This window comes from Triticum aestivum, chromosome 7B (assembly GCF_018294505.1).
Source record: "Triticum aestivum cultivar Chinese Spring chromosome 7B, IWGSC CS RefSeq v2.1, whole genome shotgun sequence".
Classification (NCBI taxonomy): domain Eukaryota; kingdom Viridiplantae; phylum Streptophyta; class Magnoliopsida; order Poales; family Poaceae; genus Triticum; species Triticum aestivum.
The window spans coordinates 511,193,253-511,214,832 of record NC_057813.1 but is presented as its reverse complement, the minus strand read 5'-3'; the positions used below and the strand labels follow the sequence as shown (position 1 = coordinate 511,214,832).

Genomic DNA, 21,580 nt, shown 5'->3' with positions numbered 1-21,580 from the left:
ATGATTAGGACAGTGGCGGTAGGTTAAACCTAACAAGCCACCCCCATAGTCCATTAGCAATGAGAAATTTGCAGGGGCACGCAGGGGCGTGTGCATGCACTTCATGGACCGCACATTTGCCTCGTGGTTCAGAAACTTGGTTTCCCATGTCGCACACCAACTTCTTGTTTACCTCAAGTTTCTCTACTCTTATAAAAAATAGTGTTGGTGATGACAGTGTGCCTTTCATCCTGCAATATAGACCGTTCGATCTGTATCTGACGGATAGAAAGAAAACTATGACAATTTACCCGCACTCCTTTCCACATTTGCAGATAAGGCATTTCTTTGTTCATTCTTTTCTCCCACAAGATAAACTACTCATACAAATGCATCTTAATGTTTCATGCAATGCACAGGCATCTTGCTAGTTGTTTATTAAGACTGAACAACTTGTGAATAAATCAACTATAATCACCTACCATTGTAAGTTCTGATATACAAATCTTATAGCGAACACGAAGATGTGCGGGACATGTTAGGGCATGTACAATGCATAGCCTCAAGGTGATGCCTCGCATGCCATGTAGGATCGGATATGACGTAAATTAGGTTCGGATAGGGAAGCAGGATCCTCTTCACGAGGCGGTACTTAAAGAGAAAAAGCGTGGTCCGGTGACAAAAGCTGAAAAGGTTGGAGTGAAAAATAGAGATGCATGTGTACTAGAGTCTTTATTTTTTATTTTTTAATGAGGCCTACTAGTGATAGCTTGCATTGGAGAAGAAAAATGAATGTAGGTGCTTCAAATTACTTTTTTCATAAGGCATATGTATCCATATGCCAACCCTTATCCACAAAGTGCATGTGCGACCCCTGCGTGCTCCAAATCTCCTCACCATGACCACCCGTGACGAGCTTTCATCTAAAAAAATTAATTTTAACAAATTAAGCCCATTTAATAGATTTTTCGAAAAAAATTGCCATGGAAAAAATATTTTCTTGAACAGAAAAGACACAAAAATAGAACTGGACGAGACCGTCGCCCCATTCGCCGTCACGTGATGGCCCAATGGCCCTCCCGCCCCCTTGCCCCCCGGGCCCATCCGTCATACCCCACCTGCGCCTCCCATCCTCTCGACCCCACCAGTTCCCCCTCTCACCCCTCATCAAAAAACAAAAAAAAACAGTTCCCCCCTCAAACACCTCCCACTGACACCTCTACCCCACATCTCCCGACCCCACATGTCAAACTTCGATTCCCCACCTCCCTCCTCTCGCGAAAAGGAAAGAGGAGACCAGAACCCCATCGTCTTCCCCAAGCCGGAGAGAGAGCCTCACCCGCACGCCATTCCCCGCCGTTCCAATCCTCCGCGCGATTAAAAATCCAACAAGCCGCAGTATTCTATTCCCCGCCCGCCCCCTCCGTCCTCACTCCTCCGCGCGCTCACGCTCCCTCCCCCGCCCACCGCACCAAGGCCGCACTCCAAAGCAACCGCCTGTCGCCATCGGCCATCGGCGACCCGCCTTCCCGGGCACGAACCTTAGCGCGCTATAAGAGCACCTCCGCACCCATGGCGCCCGCGGCAGCATCAGCATCGGCATCGCTCGCCGCCACCGCCACCGCCCCGCACCACGCCCTCGCGCCCCCGCGCGTCTCCGTCTCCGTCGCCGCCGCCGGGAGGAACAGCGGCCTGTCCGTGTCGGTCGGCGTGCGCCCCGTGCCGGGGATCTCCGTGGTCAACTCGCAGCGGAGGAGGATGGTCGCGGCGGCGGCGGCCACCGAGATGGCCCCTGCGGCGAGGGGCGAGGGCGGGGGCAAGCCGTTCGTGGACGAGATGAGGGCCGTCGCCATGCGGCTGCACACCAAGGACCAGGCCAGGGAGGGGGAGAAGGAGCCCCAGGCGCCCCCCGTCGCCCGGTGGGAGCCCACCGTCGAGGGCTACCTGCGCTTCCTCGTCGACAGCAAGCTCGTCTTCCAGACGCTCGAGGACATCGTCGACCGCGCCGCCGTCCCCTGGTGTGAGTGATTGCAAGCCCTCGCTGTTGGTCTTCCGTGTCTTACTTTTTGACCAGTTAAATTTTGCGGCCCGTGTGCGATTGCAGTGTGTGGCAGGTGATGATTTCGTGCTACAGTTGATTTGGTCACAAAACAGTCCATACGTAGTTATTTATTTTTAGCACACTAAAATTGAGTGTACAGATAGGGAACCAGGATTGAGACGGGCAATAACATTCTTGGCCGGGTTTATTTTGCCTTCCCTGGATCATTCTGATAGTTGGGAAAGATAGATTGTCCTAATCCTAATCATAATTTACTAATCCAACCTATGGTATACACAGATTTTAGGACTATTATGATTGCATTTGCTTTCAAGGAAATATATATTTATTTATTTAAAACTAGGTATCAGACTGAAATTTTAAATAGAATGATGTTTGTATTTTGCTATTATAAAACTGTGATGGGATGTACTTAACTACCAAGACTAGTGGCAGCTCGAGAGCTTGCAATGGAGGTTATCTAGTTGAATTCAAGATTCCAGCCATAAAACTGTAATAAAACATACTAGGTGTTTACCTGTTTGAGACATGCTGGATGCTGGCACAAAACTAGTGGCGCATCCAACTATATGCCTGGGAGGGGATCATCTTTGACTCATAGGTGTTTCTACAGCATTTATGTATCTAAAATGTTCTAGAGGAAACACTTAGCTTCATACTTCGCAGTTTGAAGTGGTTTTTAAGTAATTTTCGGCGATGGCTAAATACTGCTCATATATCAAGCTATCAACTAAAAAGTATTGGGAGCTGGTGCATTTCCATTTGCATTTGCTTGTGATTGGTATGGTGTATTTGTTTGCTTAACATATAAGTATGTAACCATATTGGCATACTGAGGGCCTGTGCGCTCCAAAGGAAATTTGGAGGAATCGTACAGGTTCAGGTTCCTTCAGAAAAAATCCCTATGAAGCTGTTCAATTCAAAGGAATGACTGTAACCATTCCTCTGGAAAGGTCCGCTTTCCTTCACTTTTCACGGGAAGAAAAATCCAGCCTGAGCTCTTGTTTGGGCGGATGCCTGAGGCACGCTGCTGGTTGTCTAAATAAACAAATAATTCTATACGGGTGTAAGATGACTCCAGTCAATAAAGCATACATTGTTTGTGCCAGATTATGGGCCTCAGCCAGTTAAAATACTTGAAAGACTATCTCTCACTAGAAAAGTTTCCTCTGCTTTCCAGGCATAGCCGAGCATAGGCCTTCGTATGTTTCAGTTCCTCTGTTTCGTAGCTACCTGGTTTTCCTATTCCTGTAGGATTTTGCTTTTCGGTGTTTTACAAAATTGTGCTCCAAACGGAACCTGATTTTTCCTCTGTTTGACAACCTGTTGAAAGCTTCTCTGTGCCCCCTTCTTTGGGCATGATGGATTCTTCCCATATAGAATGATGACTGAAGCCATTTTGTACTACTTCCTTTCAATGCCTTCTTCTGCAATGCTTTTATCTTTGCTGGGGTGTCGCTGTGCTTACCCGGGGTTAGGTAGCTGGCAAGACAATTTGTGCAGGAGGTGGTACTTTTCACAACACTGTTTACAGTGTTCTCTGAAAAAAAAAACTGTTTACAGTGCAACCTTCATCTCCCTGTGTCTGAAGGGTTCTTTCTCTTCTACTAGCAAATATCAGTTTCATGCGCTGTTGTTACCATGTCTCTTCTTATATTGGTTATGGTTTCATTTGGCCGCTTGGGTGTGAGAAATTTGAGTTCTTGTTGTTTACTCTGTTTTTTGCAACAAAAATAATAGCTAGTTCAAAACTAGCAAATAAATGGTTTGAGATTGATACATTGCCTACTGCAGTTGTAGTTTTAAAATTAAATTTGCCAATTCTAGATTGTCTATTTGGTTTGAACTTGTGAAATCTATGGTTGTTGACTTTGACGTCACCTTTAGCTGCAGATTTCCATTGACAGTAACACTGGTTATTTTGTTACAACTGGAAATTTTAAGCAAAATGGATGGTACTTCGTTTATTCTGTTTTAGAACGATAAACGTCATAATTACTGAAATCTTGTAGTGGTACCGTGGCAGGTTATATAATCTGTTTCTGCATTTATATTCTCTAGGAAAATTCTGGAATGTTTCTTTCATCTTTGTTAGCTTGATGGTGCTGATTGACAGTCTCATTATTTATGCTTTTCAGATGCGGAGTTCAGGAATACTGGGTTGGAGAGATCAGAGCCACTGAAGAAAGATCTGGAATGGTTCACGGAACAGGGTCACACCATTCCAGAGCCATCTGCTGCTGGTACTGCATATGCTTCCTATCTGGAAGAATTGTCTGAGAAGGACCCCCAAGCATTTATTTGCCACTTCTATAATGTGTACTTTGCTCATACTGCTGGAGGCCGAATGATTGGCAAAAAGGTATGTCTTTGCGGAAAATAGTCTTGTACCAGAACTTTCATCTGAGTCAAATAGTGTTTTTCTGAATGGCTCCACATATTGTTGTAAAGCATGTGTTGGCTCTGTTTCTTACATCTCATTCTTATGGTTGGGCTAGTTGAAAAATCAAGAGGTAGACGCGTGGTATTACTGTGTGTACCTCGTTGAGGAGTATATATCACATTATATACACATCTACTTCTATATCTGGGACTTGTGCTATGTAGATATAACTTTATATTCATCCTATAGCTGTCCATTTCGGTTTGGACCTTGAATCCTGGTTTTGTACTTTCCAAATCATGGCATCATGTTAGCCCGTAATCTGTCCGTGTGGTGTGAGTGAAAGTTATTTGTTCCTCCATGAATTGACATCCTTTAAAATGGAGTAATCATGCCGTCTCTTCATTTCAGGTTGCCGAGAAGATTCTGAACAAGAAAGAGCTGGAGTTCTACAAGTGGGAAGGTACCCTGTCCCAGCTGCTGCAGAATGTCCGCACCACACTAAACCAAGTTGCTTCTGTAAGTTCAAGAGCTTTGATTTTCACGCTCTTATTCTTGTCTGCTAATTTATCCTCCCATGGATTGGTCTTAATCTGCTTCATTCGCTATCAGAGCTGGTCTCGGGAAGAGAAGGACCACTGCCTGGAGGAGACCGAGAAGTCGTTCGCCTACTCAGGGGATCTCCTACGCCAGATATTTACCTGAGCCAAAAACGATCTCTGTTACGTTTCACGATAAACATTGTAAATACTAAGCCATGTCTGTGCACCGGGGAGGAACATGCTCTGCCCGGTCTGAACTGCCTTGCAATGAAATTGTCATATACACTAATAATCCTTCCATTGCATCTGCCTGGCCTTTGCCTTTTGCTGATCCGCACTTTATCCTGTTTGCTCCATGTGCCTTACGTTCTCTAAGGATTTCCTAGAAGGAATTCTGTCATCCTAGCATCGTAACCCTAGCTGCGTGCTGGACTGCAAGCGCCTAGCGCTAGGTGGTGTGGCAGGCTGGCAGCTAGGGTTTGGTATTTCAAATTCCTGTAGTTGTCATGTAGCTTTGTCCTTGCAATTTCCTTTTGTGTAGCGGTGAAGTCGGAGCTGTAGTGTTGTGAGGTGACATGGCGGCAACGATGCCCTGACAGCCTGTGAAAGATGTTTGGTGCTCGACAATGGCAACCTTGACGGTGTTCCTCTCCTCGGCGACGTGTGTATGTTTTCATGGGTAGCCAGTGCCCTGTCTTGTAGACGTGTTGTAACGGTTTTCGTCCCACTCTCAGCGTGGACGAGCTGCATGAGCGGCTGAAGCAGTGTTTCAGAGATGGTATGCCATTCGTCATTGGTCGATCTACAACACTGGCATGGACGCTATTACGCTAACGTGTTCTGGCTTCGTAATCGCCTGAATAGTGAATGCGTAGGAAATTGTTTTTATTTGACAACATAAAAGAAGGAAATAGCTGTGGAACTGTGAAGATTCAGTTCAGGGTACTGCTCAGAAACTGCATATAGTGAAAAGTGGCCGAACTTGTGGAAGGGAGACGCTGGCCTGGAAGCGTTGGCACCTCGAACTAAAACGGATACAACCAACCTATTGTGTTTTCGGAAAAGGATGAATAGATGACCAATCAGCAGCCTTTAGCTTCCTAGGCTAAATGGCTACTCTAAGTTCGCAATATCATTAGCTCCTTTGCTGATTATACTCCGAACCTGGAATGGTGCAATATAAAGCATGTTAGTAGCCCCAATTTATAAGTAGGCCTACTCAACTGCACTTGAGACTAAAAAGGATGAGTAGTAGTCAACTATTAGGTTCAATCTTCGGTGATCAAGGGCGACTCGAGTGTTTCTTTTACCCTTTTTGTTTGCAGAGAAAGGCACCAAGCCACCAACAAAAGTGTGGATTTGAAACCCTGTTTTCAAGTTGAAATTTCCAAACTGTACCGACTATAAACTACGTAGAATTTGCAGGGGCAAATGTAGAAATGATCTAACTATCATCACAGGAACCAGAAAAACACCCAAGAGAGCTCCCTGCAGAAAAAAGAGATGATGATTCGTAAAAAATTCAAAAAAATTCAATTTTTTTTGTGCGGTAGACAATTTGATGCGTGAGGCCCGCTCCAAATTTCAAGGCATTTGGATATCTGAACAGCTCTCCGCAAAAAAGACAAATCGGGTCAAAACAGTACATGAACAGTAAACATTTTTACAGATCTTCCATTTGTCTTTTTTGCTGAGAGCTCCTCAGATGTTCAAATGATTTGAAAATTGGAGCGAACCTCATGCATCAAATTGTCTACCGCATAATTTTTTTTTTGATTTTTTTTTTGAATTTTCTAGTATTTGTTTTAATTTTTTTGTCAGCGCGGGTGCAGAGATGGATTTTCGCACAATGATCATAATCACAGGGAGCTCTGATCTCGTTTTTTGGACCTGAACCCTGCAGGATAGCTTGGCCCTGATCTCGTTTCTTCCTTAAATTGCAAAACTAATTAAACGCTTGTTTCGGCGATGGCCTGTAGTAAGTTTCTGTCCGCTACTTTGCCTGCTTTCTTTATAAAAAAAAGTTGGGGCAGGGGACCCCTTTAATTCAAAAAAGAAGAAAACACAATGACCAGTTAGAAAGAAAAGGGCAATCTCGTCTGCCACCCCACATCCCACATCTGCATAGATAGAAAAGTAGAAATTACTTGCAAAAAACTGTCAAAAACACGCCAACCGCATTTGGTTTCAAGGGGCGTGTTTGGTTGCCTAAAGTGAATAGTGTCTGCATTTCAGCCACATCTCACGAGTCTGGTTCAGCAAAAAAGGCAACAAATCAACATCTGTATATTGTTTGGTTGTCTGCATTGCATCAATGGATGGGACTTGCCTGCTCCCCCGCATGTGCCCATTCATGCTCTCGCATACGTGGCTTGATTTGATTGAAATAAAATAAGGCCCGGCCCCACCCCCTTAAAATCAAGGGGAGAAATAATTATATTAGAAAGAAAAAAAACAGCCGTAGGATGAAGTGGGAGCACGGACGGGAGCATGGGGAGGGAGCAGGCAAGCCGGATCCTGCATCAATAGCCACTCTTGGGCATGTTGTTTGATTGCCCGCATTTGTGCTTAAGGGGTGAGCAGATGCAAACCATAGCTGTTTGGCTGCATACACGTTTATGTTCTGCTTACCCCATTCAAATGCAGTGGCCTTACTGCCACATTAGACACAATAGCAGGCAGGGCACTAACATCACATAAACTAGCAGATAAACAACAACTAACAACAGATAAACAAACAACTAAACAGGCATACTGCTAATTGGCATAAGTTTAAAGACAACAGGGGCATCCCATGCCCCCTGCTTCACCACAGGGTGTTGAACCCTCGACAAAATATTAACAAGTTCACAACAAGCTCTCCCATCACTGCAGCAAACTAACTACAAATTCATACTAACGAGTTCAGAGGGCGAAAGCAAGGTCACTGATGCAGATGTGCCTGCTGCAGTGCACCCTGCACCCGATGGAGCTGTCGTGGTTGTAAATTTGGACCTTGAGGCCTATGCCGGAGATGCGTAGCACGACGAGGTCGTCGGGGACGATCCTATGGCGGCGGCAGAAGTACTGTCAGCCTCGGTCAAGCACCATCCGCCCCTAAAATTTTGGACATGAACCCAGACTTTGCACCACTTGTTCGCCGAGAGCCTGACGACGCACGGGAGCCTGACCGACAGCCACTCCTTCATCACCTCCACTAACTTGGGAGGGATGACAAGCATGGCAAGATCCTTCTCGTCCTTGATTTGCATGTAAAAGGAAGCGTCTCTCGGGGCCCCTCCTCGTGGCCGGTCCTAGGAGCTCGTACCCTTGAACGTGGGAGGCTCATGAAGGCGACCCTGCCAGGCAGGTTCACCCTCTTGAGCCAGGGGTTCGTGGGGATGAAGTCCACGACGGCCTCGGCGCCGACGACAACATGGGCTCCTCCTCCGACGCTGTCCCACTCCGTCTTCATCACCTTGTTAGGTAAGATGACATGGATTAGTAACAAGGCATTGCGAGCATGCTACATTTGTACTAGTACCTAAAGTAGAAAACACATTGGTTTTACCTACCATGAAAACCATGCACGTAATGAAATCATGCAACACAACATGCCTATTCCAGCACCAATCTAGCTAGCATGACCATGAACCCTACGCATGAACATCAAACACATAACAAACATCAAGAACCCTAAGCAGGAACATCAAAGACAACACCAATATAGCTAGCATGCCCATAAACCCTAAGCATGAACATCAAACACCCACCAATCTAGATAACATGCACATGAGCACTAAGCATGAACATCAAACACAACACCTATCTAGCATGCCCATGAACACATTGTACATCATGAGCACTAAGCACTAAGCATGAACATGAAACACACACCAATCTTGCATGCCTATGAACACTACTAAACATGCAAATCAAACACTGAACAAGCATGAACACTACCCTGCCTATGAACAGTAAAACCCAAGAAGGGATCAAATCCAATCGATTCATTGGCATGCTAATGATGAAAACCCTAATCTACAAATCTACGAGCAGAGGGGAGATTTGGTTCTTACCGGAGTGGGTGGAGCTCGAGCGTACGCCAGCCGGGAAGAAAACCCCGACATGAAGGAGATGGCGGGCGAAGAGGAGGAGGAGCCGCCAATGTCGACGGTCGTTGGCATTGGCCCGGTGCGCGCAGTCGAGGAGGAGGGCGCCGTCCATGGACCTGTCGTGCTGCCCGAAGAAAACCCTCGGATGCCCCCCACCCATAGGGGTTCCGAGCAGCGGTGCATTGGTCGCCGCCTCCGACGGCGCCACCAAACCCAGGACCATGAGGTCCGGAAACGGCGGCGGAGCCGGAGCGGCCGACACCGCATTGGCTCGACGAGGCGGCTTGGTGCAGAGAGAACACGACGCGCACAGAGCCTGCATGAGATCGACCCCGGAGTTCGCCAAGCCGACAACCCACCGTTCTTGGATGGGGTCGTTGCCAGCGCTGATGAGGGTCGGCGGACGACGCGGCGGCGGGTGACTCATCGGAGGAGAGGAGAAGAGAGCAATGAGCTGTGAGAGGAGAGCGAGGAAGCATGGTGTGAAAGGGAGTATACACGAGAGAGATGGGGAGTTATGAGCCGTCCCGTCCGTCTCCCGTGCTCCCCGAGGCATGCAGTGAAGAGCCACGCGTGGTCGTGCTCAGCCTGGCTGTGAAGAAACTACCGATTCGGCAGTAGCTCGCGGGCCTAGTCCGGAGTTGCTTTAAGTTTCCGCACCGAGACATTGGTGCAGCCCAGGCAACCAAACAACTTATTTCTGTCCAGCACGGGCCATGTTGACTCATACAAGCAACCAAACGCGTGTAAGGTTGTATGCTACTCTCGGATTCGGAAGAGTGAATTGCAAAAAACCACCACATTTGTTGCGCGTCCCAAAAATCCACCACTTTTCTTATAAATTTTTGCAATAAAAACAAATGACCGCTTTGCCGCAGTTAACCCGATTTCTGACAGGGCTGGTCCACCCGTCAAGTGCCACGTCGCACAAACCAGACGGTGCACAGGTTGACGGCCGTTAGGGCACGCGCGTGGTCAAAGCGTTGCCCTCTCAGTCTGCTTGGCCCATTCTCCCCTCTTTCTCCCCCGTCTCTCTCTCTGTCCTGCGATGTCGGCGGCGGCTAAACCTAGCGGCGGTGGCGGTGAGTCAGCAGGAGGCGGAGGGACTGGAGGCGATGGTGATGGGTTCTCGGAGGTAGACAACTGGCTCGGCAGCAGTAGTTTGCCGACGCAGCGAGCTCCTTCACCGCAGCGATCCCCTTCGCCCTCTTCGCCGCCGGAGTGGGACCTTGAGCGTCGTGCGGCGGTGGCCCTAGCACGCAAGATCAGGGCTTCCGGCGTTGGAGAAGGCCATGAGTGGGCTTCAGGGTTCAGCGGCGTGTGGTAAGATTTCTTCCTCGTCCACCCCCTCCACCCCTCTCTTCCATGTAACTGCATTCACTGGATTGAGATTTTAGGGCTACAAATAGTGCATCTTTGTGTTTGTTAATGGGCTGTTAGATTTTAGGGCCGTTTCATTTTAGGGCTTTGTTTACTGGATTATTGAAGATTATTTTAGGGCCGTTTCATTTTAGGGATGATATAGTTAATATATTCTCTGTATAACATGTTACAGTAGGAATTATAGCTCTGGGTTTATGGATTATGCATGAATGCTTTGTTTACTCCTTGTTAATTACACTTAATTGTTGTCCTGTAAATTATGTGGAACTGAATCAATCAATCAAGCACTAATTCTCCTACATTTTGTGTAGTTTGGATGATGAGATATGAGAAATAAGGTACCATTTTCAAGGGAAAGACAACTTGGAAAGGACCATTTCTCTGTCAGAAATCACTTATATCAACATGTTATCACTGCTAGAGACTGAAGAGGGATATACTGAAGCTGACTACATGTTCTGTATGAAAGAAGAGGGAAAGGGGGCAGCAGGGATGCAGGTTATTGACAGTGAAGAGAGTGTGGATGAGTTGCTAGATCATTATCTAAGCAGAAGGTGCTCAACATAACTGTAATTAAGGCTAATGAGCCTAATCCAGGAGAGTTTAACAAGGCAAATATTGTGGAGGAACAAGTACCTATAAATAATGTGGGGGATTCCAACATTATTTCTATAGATGAGGCATGAGTATTGTTCCCTATTTCTGTTGAAGACACAGTTGAGGAGTTGTATGCTGTTCCTATTGCTGTTGTAGAGCCAGGTGAAGAGGCTGCTTGCATTAATACACAACAGAGCATGACTTTGAGAAAAGCAAAGGGCAAAGAGAAATTACATGAAGATGTTAGCCCCTCTGATGATGAAGTGTTTGTTGAATTGAACTGGTGTGAGGAGAAAGAGGAAGAGCATGACATAGGTAATGAGGAGGAAGATGAAATCATTGAGAAGTTGAAGCAGAAAAGGAAACAGAGAGAGGGTCCTATGCATCACTTTGAAGGAGACACAGAAGTGGAAGAGATGTGTCCAGAGGCAGAGGACTCAGACACAGAACCCGAGACACCACTTCCTCAAACATTTAAGAAAGTAGGCAAAGCAGGCCCCACTATAAGATCACACCATGAAGCTGACATTGAGGTAATTCCTGATTTCATTCCATCAGATGATTCATCTTGTTTCCCTAGGGAGTATGGCATTAGTGAATCAGATGATGAGTTAGGTCTGCCACTGCCTTGTGGAAGGAAGAGTCAAGCCAAGAGGGCCAGGACTAGGATCTGGTATGATGAGAGCAAGCCAGATGCTCATGACCAACTTTGCATGAGTATGTGCTTCACTGATGTGTATCAGTTTAGAAGAGCACTTAGGAATTTTCATATCAGAATCCTTAGAAATTTTGTTGATCCTATCCTTGCAGTTCCTATGGTACACAAAATTTCTAAGGATTCTGATATGAAAATTCCTAAGTTCCCTTCTCCAATTGCACAGAAAGGGACAATGGGTGTCCTTTTTTCATGACTGCATCAACAATTGCTCATGAGAAAACATTCTGCATCAAGAAGATCAAGTTGTTACACACTTGTGGTGCACATGGAGAAAAAACCAAAGTGACAGTTGACTGGATGGCCAGAACCTGTGAGCAGCAACTGAGAGATAATCCAAGGGCTGGTGTTGATGCAATTTTAAAAAGAACAAAGACTAAGTATGGGCTTGAAGTGCCAAAGACAAAGGCCTACAGGGCAAGGTCATTGGCCATTGAAGTGGTGGAAGGTGACATGAAGGGACAATATACAAGGTTTAGGGATTATCTTCAAGCTGTGCTTGATACCAACCCTGGGAGCAGATGCATTGTGACTACCACAGAGCTTGAGCTCCATCCTAGTCCAAATCCTAGGTTCCACTACATGTTGTACTGTCTGAATGCTTCAAAATAAGGTTTCTTGAATGGGTGTAGGCCATTTATAGGTATTATATGCATTCTATATTACTCCAGTTCACTGCTAATATCTTGTACTTAATAATGTACTCATTTCACTGCTTTAATACAGGTTTAGATGGCTTCTTTATCAAGCTTTCTATTGGGCAACAGATACTTGCTGCCACTGGGAGGGATGGGAATAACAACATATTCCCTATTGCAATTGGTATTGTTGATAAGGAGGACAAGGATAGTTGGACTTGGTTTCTTAGCCAGTTAAGAGCTTGCATTGGAGAAGGGAACAAGTGGGGCACATACACAGAAGGTATATTTTTCATTTCACAATTGAATTAGCAAGTTGTACAAATAATAATTTGTATTATGCATGGAAGGAGCAAGTTACATGAATAATAATCTCTATTACTACTTAAACAAGGGCTGTTGAATGCAATTCAAGTTGTGTTCCCACACTCACCTCAAAGATATTGTCTTAGACATATCTATGCAAATTTCCAGTCAGTAGGCTACAAGAGTGAGGAGTTGAAGAAGCATATGGACAATGCTGCATATTCTTACACAAAGAATGGTTTTGATGTTGCAATGAATGAACTGAAAAAGGAGGGTGAAGATGCTTGGAAGTGGCTTTCTAATATCCCTAAAGAGACTTGGGCAAGGCATGCTATGGATCACACATGCAAGACAGACCTAGTAGTCAACAATCTTAGTGAAGTATTTAACAAGATGATACTAGATGTCAGGAACAAGCCAATAAGGAGTTGTGTAGATGGATTCAGAACTAAGTTGATGGTTAAGTACCAAGCAGTCAGAGAGAAGACAGAGAAGAGTAAGTGGGAGATAACACCCACTTATATGGAGAAGTTGGAGGAGTCAAAGAAGTACTCTAGGCATTGCACTGCTTACATGGCAGGTCCTGGTATTTGGCAAGTCACTAGTGGGGAGTCTACCTACTGTGTGAACCTTGATAAGTGGACCTGTGACTGCAAGAAGTGGGACCTATGTGGTTGGCCATGTAACCATGCAGTTTATGCCATTACAAGAGTGAAGGGACAACCAGAAGACTATGTGCATGAGTTCTTCAAAAAACCATTGTATAAGGAAACATACAAGCACATCATCTACCCTGTACCAGGGCCTGACTGTTGGCCTAAGACACCAACTGCTGACATAGATCCACCAGTGTTCAAAGAGAAGAAGGGCAGGAAGTAAACAGCTAGGAGGAAGGGGCAATTTGAGGTCCCAACAAGGAAGGATACATCAAGGATGGCAACTATCACCTGCAGCAACTGCTAGATGCAGAAACATAGGTACACCTATTGCCCCCAGCCCCTGAAGCCTCATCTTCAGGCAAGAAAGGACAAGCACAAGGTATGGAATATGCACCTATTGCCCTCAACAGTTTTCATTGTTTTAATTATTTGATGGCTTCATCCTAATTGTTGGGCTATGATGTGTGCTCTCTTAGACAACCAGAACTCACTACCATGAAGCTGGGGGGAGTTCTGCTGCATCTGCCCAACCTGCAACCAGTGCACCACCTGCTGCAACAACTAGGGGAAGAAAAACAACTTCTGGTGGTCCTTCCCAGCCTGCTACATCTACAAGGGGAAGAAAAACAACTGCTGCTGCTAGTAGTCCTGCCCAGCCTGCTGCTTCTACAAGGCCAAGAAGAACAGCTGCTGCTACTACTCCTTCCCAGGCTTCCACAAGAGCTTCAGGTTCAAGCAATGCACCCAGCAGGAGAGGTGGAAGGCCCTACATGGCACCTAGGGCTGCAACTACAACAGAGGGAGCAACAGTAGGGTCCAAAAGGAAGAGGTTCCAGAACACCAGGATGTGGGGTTACTTTTATGCTAGTGGTAACTAGTCAGTGCACAATTTGGTTGTTGTCTTTTGAACTACCTGCCTTAAGTATTTCTAAGTTTCAGAAACTATGCCTGCCTTGAGAACTGCTATGTGTAATCAGTATTTAGCTTGAGAACTTTTTTGTGTTAGTACTATTTAGCTTGAGAACTATTATGCCTGAGAGCAATTGTGGTTCAGAACTATTATGACTGAGAACTAGTATGGTTCAGAACTTGTTTGATTTTGGCATTTGCTACTTAATGGTGGTTTTGGCATTTTCTTTGTGGTTTATGTGATCAACAATTTACCTTCTGTAAGCATTTGCCCAATTTGGCCATGCCCAGTTGGTCTTGAGCACTGACCATTTAGTCCAAACAAGCAGAATAATACAGCTCTTACTATGCTCTTACTATAGAGAGCTAACAACCTTACATAACAGGGGTAGTTTTGCAGATAATCATTACACTCATTACAGTCATTACATAACTAGGTGGATAATCATTACAATCATTACATAACTAGGTGGATTCCCAAAATATACAACCCCAAGGCCAGCTATATTGTTCCAAGGCCACATATTAGCTTAACATAACTAATGAACATCATTGTTCACTCAACAAGGATTGACTTGATCTTCTCAAGCTTGTCCTTGTTGCCATGACCAACTTTCATAAGATCACCCACCAGAAACTCCAGCCTCTTCTTCTCCTCTATCAGCCAGTCCCTCTCTTTCTTGAAGCCATCCCTCTCCTTCCTGGTGTTCCTAATGATCTCTCCCTGAGATCTATAAATGCACTTCATCTCCTTGAGCTCCTGAGCTAGTTTCTCCATCTCCTTCATCTTGCCAATGCCATCACTGTCCTTCTCCTTGCTGATAGCTAGCTTCTCCATGTCCTTGTCCACATCCATCTGCTTCTGCTTGAACTCTTCATCACTCATGACCCTGTTGTTCTGATCTGCCCAATCAAACATCTTGGTGACATCCTCAACCAGCTGACTGTACTGATCACCAAGTGTATCCAACTCCTTGTGCACCTTCTCCAACTCTTTCTTATACTTCTCATGGTCAATCATTCTGCCATTGTTCTCCTCATGAAACATCTCCCATATCTTCACCAAACATCTTTGCAGAATAGAAGGCCATGGGGCATCAACCCACTGAGCAACTTCACAATCAATACCATCCTGCATCAAGTATCATAAATATGCTAGCTTCAAACTTTCAGATACCACCACATTAACTGAATATCAGAACAGTACAAATCATGTACAGACAGATAGTACAAATATCAGAAAAACAGGGTCAATGCTTCAATTTGGGTATCATAAAACTAATATACATGCTTCCATCTATGTTTCTGCATCTTGCAATTGCTGCATCATGTTTCATTTAACTGAATTTACTTACTTTACTGGCATAAATCATGTTTCATTAACTGAATTTACTGACATGATTTTATTCTTGCATTTGCAGACAGTCCAAATCATGTTTCATTTACTTACTTTACTAACATAATTTTATTGTTGCATCTTCAGACAGTCTAAACCATGCTTCATTAACTGAATTTACTGACATAATTTTATTCTTGCAGACTAACTACCACAAACACAAACCCTAGTTGGATATTACTGACTGACCTGGGAAACATCACATCCATAGAACCTCCTCCCAGTGTCCTTTTCTTCAAATGCAACATATTTCATGCATGGGGCCAAGTGCAGTCTACATGTGATGCTTGCATCTGCAGCTCTACCACAGAAGGATGCATCTATGGTGGTGTCAGGGTTCGCCTGCATTGTAGCACAAGTGCAAGTGCTCAGAACATAGCGCAAGTGCTCCAAACCATTGTCTCAAAACGAAGAACACTTGAACCCTAACCCTAACCCTCGGTGCGAAACAGATCAGATTTCTTACCCAGTTTTGCTCGAGCTCCATGCCGACCAGCTCCTCCTCGCTGCTCTCCTCTCCATCATTCCACGACGGCATCTTCAACGGCGGCGAGGGAACCGTGCCTCCAGCGGCGGCGAAGAGCTCCGGCGGCGTCAACAGAGGACAGAGCAGAGTGGGGGGAGTGAGAGTGAGAGTGAGCGAGTGGAGCGGCGGCGAGTGGAGGGCAACGCTTTGGCCACGCGCGTGCCCTAACGGCCGTCAACCCGTGCGCCGTCTGGTTTGTGCGAGGTGGCACCTGACGGGTGGGCCAGCCCTGTCAGAAATCGGGTTAACTACGGCAAAGCGGTCATTTATTTTTATTGCGAAAATTTACAAGAAAAATGGTGGATTTTTGAGACGCGCAACAAATGTAGTGGTAATCTGATGCTTCAGCTTCAAATGTGATGGTTTTTTGCAATTCACTTGATTCATAAAGAAGCCAAACCGAGCCAGATTCAGAATCAAACAAGCACGCACGCACCCACGCACGGGGGCGTCCCTCCCCGCCTTAACCCCAACGGAGCCGGATTCAAAATTCGGCCCGGATCGGTTGCCAGCGGACGTCGCCATAATAAAGCACGCCCCTAACCGCAGCTCCTGCCGTGCGCGGACGCAGATTGTTGTTCCCCGGCAACTCCTCCTCGAGTTCCATCTCCCATCCCACTAAGGTCGCCGAGCTCCGGTGGCGGGGCCGCCCGGGCGCACGCCATGGGGAAGATGCCGAAGGCCGCCGCCGTCGGCGACGACTGGTTGAACCGGCACGGGTTCCCGCAGGGCTACCACTTCGTCCCGGAGGACCACGAGCTCCTCCGCCTCCTCGACGACATGATCGCCGGCCGCGCTCTCCCCTACCCTCTCCCCAGCATCTTCCACGGCGTCAGGATCCGCAACTACCACCCCGCCGAGCTCCACGGTACCCCTCAGTTCTTTCATTCATTCATTCATTCATTCTTCTTCTTCTTCGCTTCGTTTTAATCCGTGGTGATCCATCGATGCAATTCCGCGCGCGCTCATGAATCATGATACGAATCGGAACCGATGGAGCAGAGCTGTACAAGGCGCACAAGGAGGCCGGGTCCATCTACTTCTACAACCAGAGGGAGTTCTCGGGGAGCGCCAGGGTGCGCCCGGGGCGCACCGCCAAGGACGGCTGGTGGAAGGCCTCGGGCGGCGGCCTGCCCTTGATGCGCCGCGGCCTGGTCGTCGGCTATAAGCTCACCTTGGTGTTTTACGAGAAGAAGCCCGGCGACAAGCCTGACGACAAGACCGACTGGATCATCAAAGAATACACCATTGTTGGACCCAACATGAAGGTAATTTAACCGAAAAAGGCTCGTGCCCCGCTTTATAGATAAAGCCAATGCCAAAGACAACAACCACAAGGTTCACACACATACAAAGTCCACACGCACACGAAGTCCACGAACAAGCAAGCATCAAGGGTTACTGCTGAGGGCACAGCTCAACAAGCCCAACACACACACACACACACAAAGGCACACGTGTCAGGAGTAAGACATCCTCTAGTCGGGCTCCGGGGGTGGCGGCGGGAGCGGAGGTGCCAGGCGGAAGGCCAACGAACGAAGGTCGATGAGGAGACTGTCGATGGCGTCCCGGTCCGGAGGGCGGCTAAGCGGCCGCCAGAGCTGCAAGTAACCACACATTTTAAAGATGGAGTCAGTCGCACGTCGAAGGGGCACCTTCTGAATGACGAGCTTATTGCGAACCGTCCACAAGGTCCAGGCAAGCACCCCGACGCACAACCATCTAATATGTCTGTAGCGAGGGGGGGAGGCTTGAATTTCCGCAAGCAAGTCAGGGAAGTTGGTATTGCACCACTGTCCGCCAACCGTTTCGCGGAAACACGACCAAAGGAACTGTGCCGTGTAGCACGAGAAGAAGATGTGATTAGCGTCCTCTACCGTGCCACACAGGGGGCACATTCCATCACCAGGACCATGGCGCTTACGGACCTCAACGCCGGTCGGGAGGCGGCCGCGGATCCACTGCCACAGAAAGATCCGAATCTTAAGTGGGAGGCGGATGTCCCAGATAAGGCCGAAGGGCTCCGGGGCTGACGAGGGGGCAATAGCCGCGTAAAGGGATTTGGTGGAGAAGCGGCGGAGGGATCTAGGTGCCAAGAGATGGCATCCGGGGAGTCAGCCACGTCCATAGGTAGCAGGGCGATGTCCTGGAGGAGTTCATCCCAGGCAGCCACCTCGGCGGGGCCAAAAGGGCGGCGGAACACGAGGCGCCCTAAGTCAATAAGGGCCGCCTCGACAGAGATCCGAGGGTCAACTACTATGTCGAAGAGGATGGGGAACCGGGCGGCTAGAGGGGAGTCTCCAAGCCATCTATCCAGCCAGAACAAGGTCGAGGCGCCTGAGCCCACAGAGACGGAAGTGCCTATACGCAGGACCGGTAGTAGCTGGACGACGGCCTGCCAAAACTGGGAACCGCCCGAGCGTTGGCAGAACGCCAGAGGCTGTCCACGCAGATACTTGTTCTAGATGATAGTGAGCCAGAGGCCTCCCTCCCCATTGGCGATGCGCCAAAGCCAGCGGGTCAAGAGGGCGATGTTCATGCGCCGAGAGGACATGAAGGTAATTTTCCATCATCGTTCCCTTTGTTCTGTTCATGTTTTTTTTTTCTCTGCGGGCATGCTCTGTTCATCGTTGAATACAATACTGGTTTGAAGGTGAATCACACAAAATATGCTTCGTTAACAATTTAAATTAAAATTATTTTGCTAGGGAAAATACATTTTACCCGTTTAAATATTTTTACATGTTTGGCTTTTGTTATTAGCTATCTCAGAGATGCTCATAAGGTAAGTGTGTGCGCGCCTGCATTCATAGAGATAAGTGTATGTGAGCATCCGCGTCTGTGCCCGGTATATTTTCATGTTGGGACGAGATCGAATATTTTGTTGCTTATGGTCCAAACATATTAATTTTATTTCAGAACTGTAACACCTATTTTGGATTGAAGTGAGTAAAATATACTTGATGTTCCATGCGATGCTTCTTAGTTCCCAAATTTAACACATACTTTTTCTGTCCGAAAATAACTGTCGCGGAATTGAGTGTTTCTTTTTTCTTCAAGAAGAAGGATTACCCCGACCTCTACATCAATGAATGCACACTACCATATTATTTAAGCAAAGTAACCACAAAGTACATAGTTCGATACAAGTTTGCAAGCAAAATCAAATACAAAGAATAAACCGTCACAACCAGCTAAAATAGGAGAAGATGACCAGACACCTATTTTATTGTTGGATCACCATCCAAACCAGTTGTAAGTACCTAACGGTTGCACCTATAGGCCATATGTTCCTTGACTTTTGCATGGCTGAGTAACGATCACATACGAATCCAGCCAGTCGACCGGAAGATAACCTACAAAATTTTTGTGACAGTTAATTTCAGACGGAAGTTGTATATGTTAGTAGAAACTTTTAGCCTGCCTATAGTGGGGAGTATGATATGCTAGTATTATTGGTTAGTAATTTAGATGACTTATTTATTGTTATACATGACATATAATAGCACATAATCTACTGAACCGACTTTTTCTTCATTTTATTTTAATTGTGTTCGACCTTAGAAAAATTGTCTAATTTGCATATGTAATATCGTACTTGTTACGATACCCTCATTATGGAAGGTCTTAGATCATAAATAATATTTTCATGGTAAACTTAACATTATGTTATCCTCACATTACCAATCTAACTACCTGTTTATATATTTATTATTATTGGTAGTCCAAAATGAGAAATATGTAGTGCTACAACGCATTTGCATTCTACCATGCTACTATTTGATTACCAAATAGAGATGAAACAGTTGCTGTTTCATTATTCGTAGCAAATTTAATTTTGCATTGGAATTTGAGTCAGATTTTACTCTTTTATGAGTCAGTGCTGCCACATGTTTGCATAATCTTTTGGGACATTATTTACACACACACACACACACACACACACACACACACACACACACACACACACACATATATATATATAGAAAGGGTTCTCCAAATATGCTTTATAATATAAAAAGCGGGGAAACCTTTTTCATCTTGATTTTGAAATATCTACCGGCTGTTGGGATTTCCTACCCTGGCCGAATTTTGTATGATGCCACATAATTTTTGCCACATTTGCCACATTTGCCTTAGTTGAGTTGCTCAAATTGTTAGCCATACTTTAGCTTGCCTAAGAGAATCTTGCTATATTTTTTGTGTCTATGACATGTGAGATTCACTGCTCGTAAAAAATAATTGCCTTAGGTGTTGCTAACTTGACCAAACTTGCCTAAACTTAAGTGTGGCAAAGTATGGTAAGACGTGGCTAGGAATCAAACAACCCCTTTCAAGTGCTGAACATAACGACTTGCTTGCATGCATGTAAACATGTAAGATTAGATTGGCCGTGCATGCATGCATGCATACCGTGTCGCTGTGGATTATATTAATCGTTGTTTTTCCGTCACACCTGATTTATATGAGACCTGGTCTCATATAATTTTTTAATGGCCCTGTACCGCCTCTACAACAAGTCGGAAAACAAAACCAAGGAGAAGAAGAAAAAAGCTAAAGAAGAGAAAGCAACTCAAGAAGAAAACACCCCTGCTTCTGCCTGGACGAAGGAGGAGGAGGAGAAGGAGGAGGGACGACCTCGCAGGCGCAGGCCGGTCAGCCTTATGACTATCATCACTACTACGCCTTGGGTGCCGCGCCGGGGCCAACCACAAGCTGCTGGGTGACGCCGGACGCTGGCTACACGGGGTTGACAGACACTGTCTGGACTCCGGATGCCGGAGGGACCTCGCAGGCGCAGGCTGGCCAACCACATGACTATCAGCAGTACACGTTCGGTGCCGCGGCGCCGGCACCTGGCTGGGAGGCGCCGGGGCCAAGCAGCAGCAGCTGGGTGACGCCGGGCGACACAAAATACTACTTGCAGGTGCAGCTGCAGCACGCCGGAGGGCCTGCGGACTGGGAGGACCATAAGCTGACGCCCCTGGTGCCATCAGGACCAGCACCCCTTGGGCATGACCTGCCGGCGTCGCAGCAGCACTCTGGCCACCAAGAAGAAACCGCGGACCCGCTGAAGACGCAGCTCCCACCACCACCGTCGGCGCCGGCTGCTCCGGGCGGCAACCTGGATGATGAGTTCGACGTTTGGTGCAAGACGCAGCAGGTGGCTGCGAGCCCCGCCTTCCACATGCCCGACGGCATAGATCCGCAGCAGGTGGCTGTGAGTCCCCTCCCCATGGTCGAAGATATCGATTTCGCTGTCTTGCTTAAGGATATACCGATGATGCCTGCAGACGAAAACAGCGAGCGCCTTTCATGCACATTAGATGAGCTCCTCTTCCCCAAGATGGAGGACGACGCGCCGCCACCGAACCCGCCAACTTCGATGGG

The 21,580-nt window shown here is 46.7% G+C and overlaps 2 protein-coding genes across 2 annotated transcripts; both read left to right on the top strand.

The window, feature by feature from the left end:
* The first annotated feature begins 1,267 nt into the window (after positions 1–1,267).
* LOC123157526 (heme oxygenase 1, chloroplastic) lies at positions 1,268–5,271 on the top strand. Its single transcript, XM_044575815.1, has 4 exons — positions 1,268–1,999; positions 4,180–4,403; positions 4,836–4,943; positions 5,037–5,271. The coding sequence occupies exons 1-4, from the start codon at positions 1,552–1,554 to the stop codon at positions 5,127–5,129; spliced, it is 873 nt and encodes a 290-aa protein (XP_044431750.1). The 5' UTR covers positions 1,268–1,551; the 3' UTR covers positions 5,130–5,271.
* Positions 5,272–16,757: 11,486 nt separating this feature from the next.
* LOC123160003 (NAC domain-containing protein 67-like) lies at positions 16,758–20,649 on the top strand. Its single transcript, XM_044577808.1, has 2 exons — positions 16,758–17,057; positions 17,192–20,649. The coding sequence occupies exons 1-2, from the start codon at positions 16,853–16,855 to the stop codon at positions 17,464–17,466; spliced, it is 480 nt and encodes a 159-aa protein (XP_044433743.1). The 5' UTR covers positions 16,758–16,852; the 3' UTR covers positions 17,467–20,649.
* Positions 20,650–21,580: the final 931 nt, after the last annotated feature.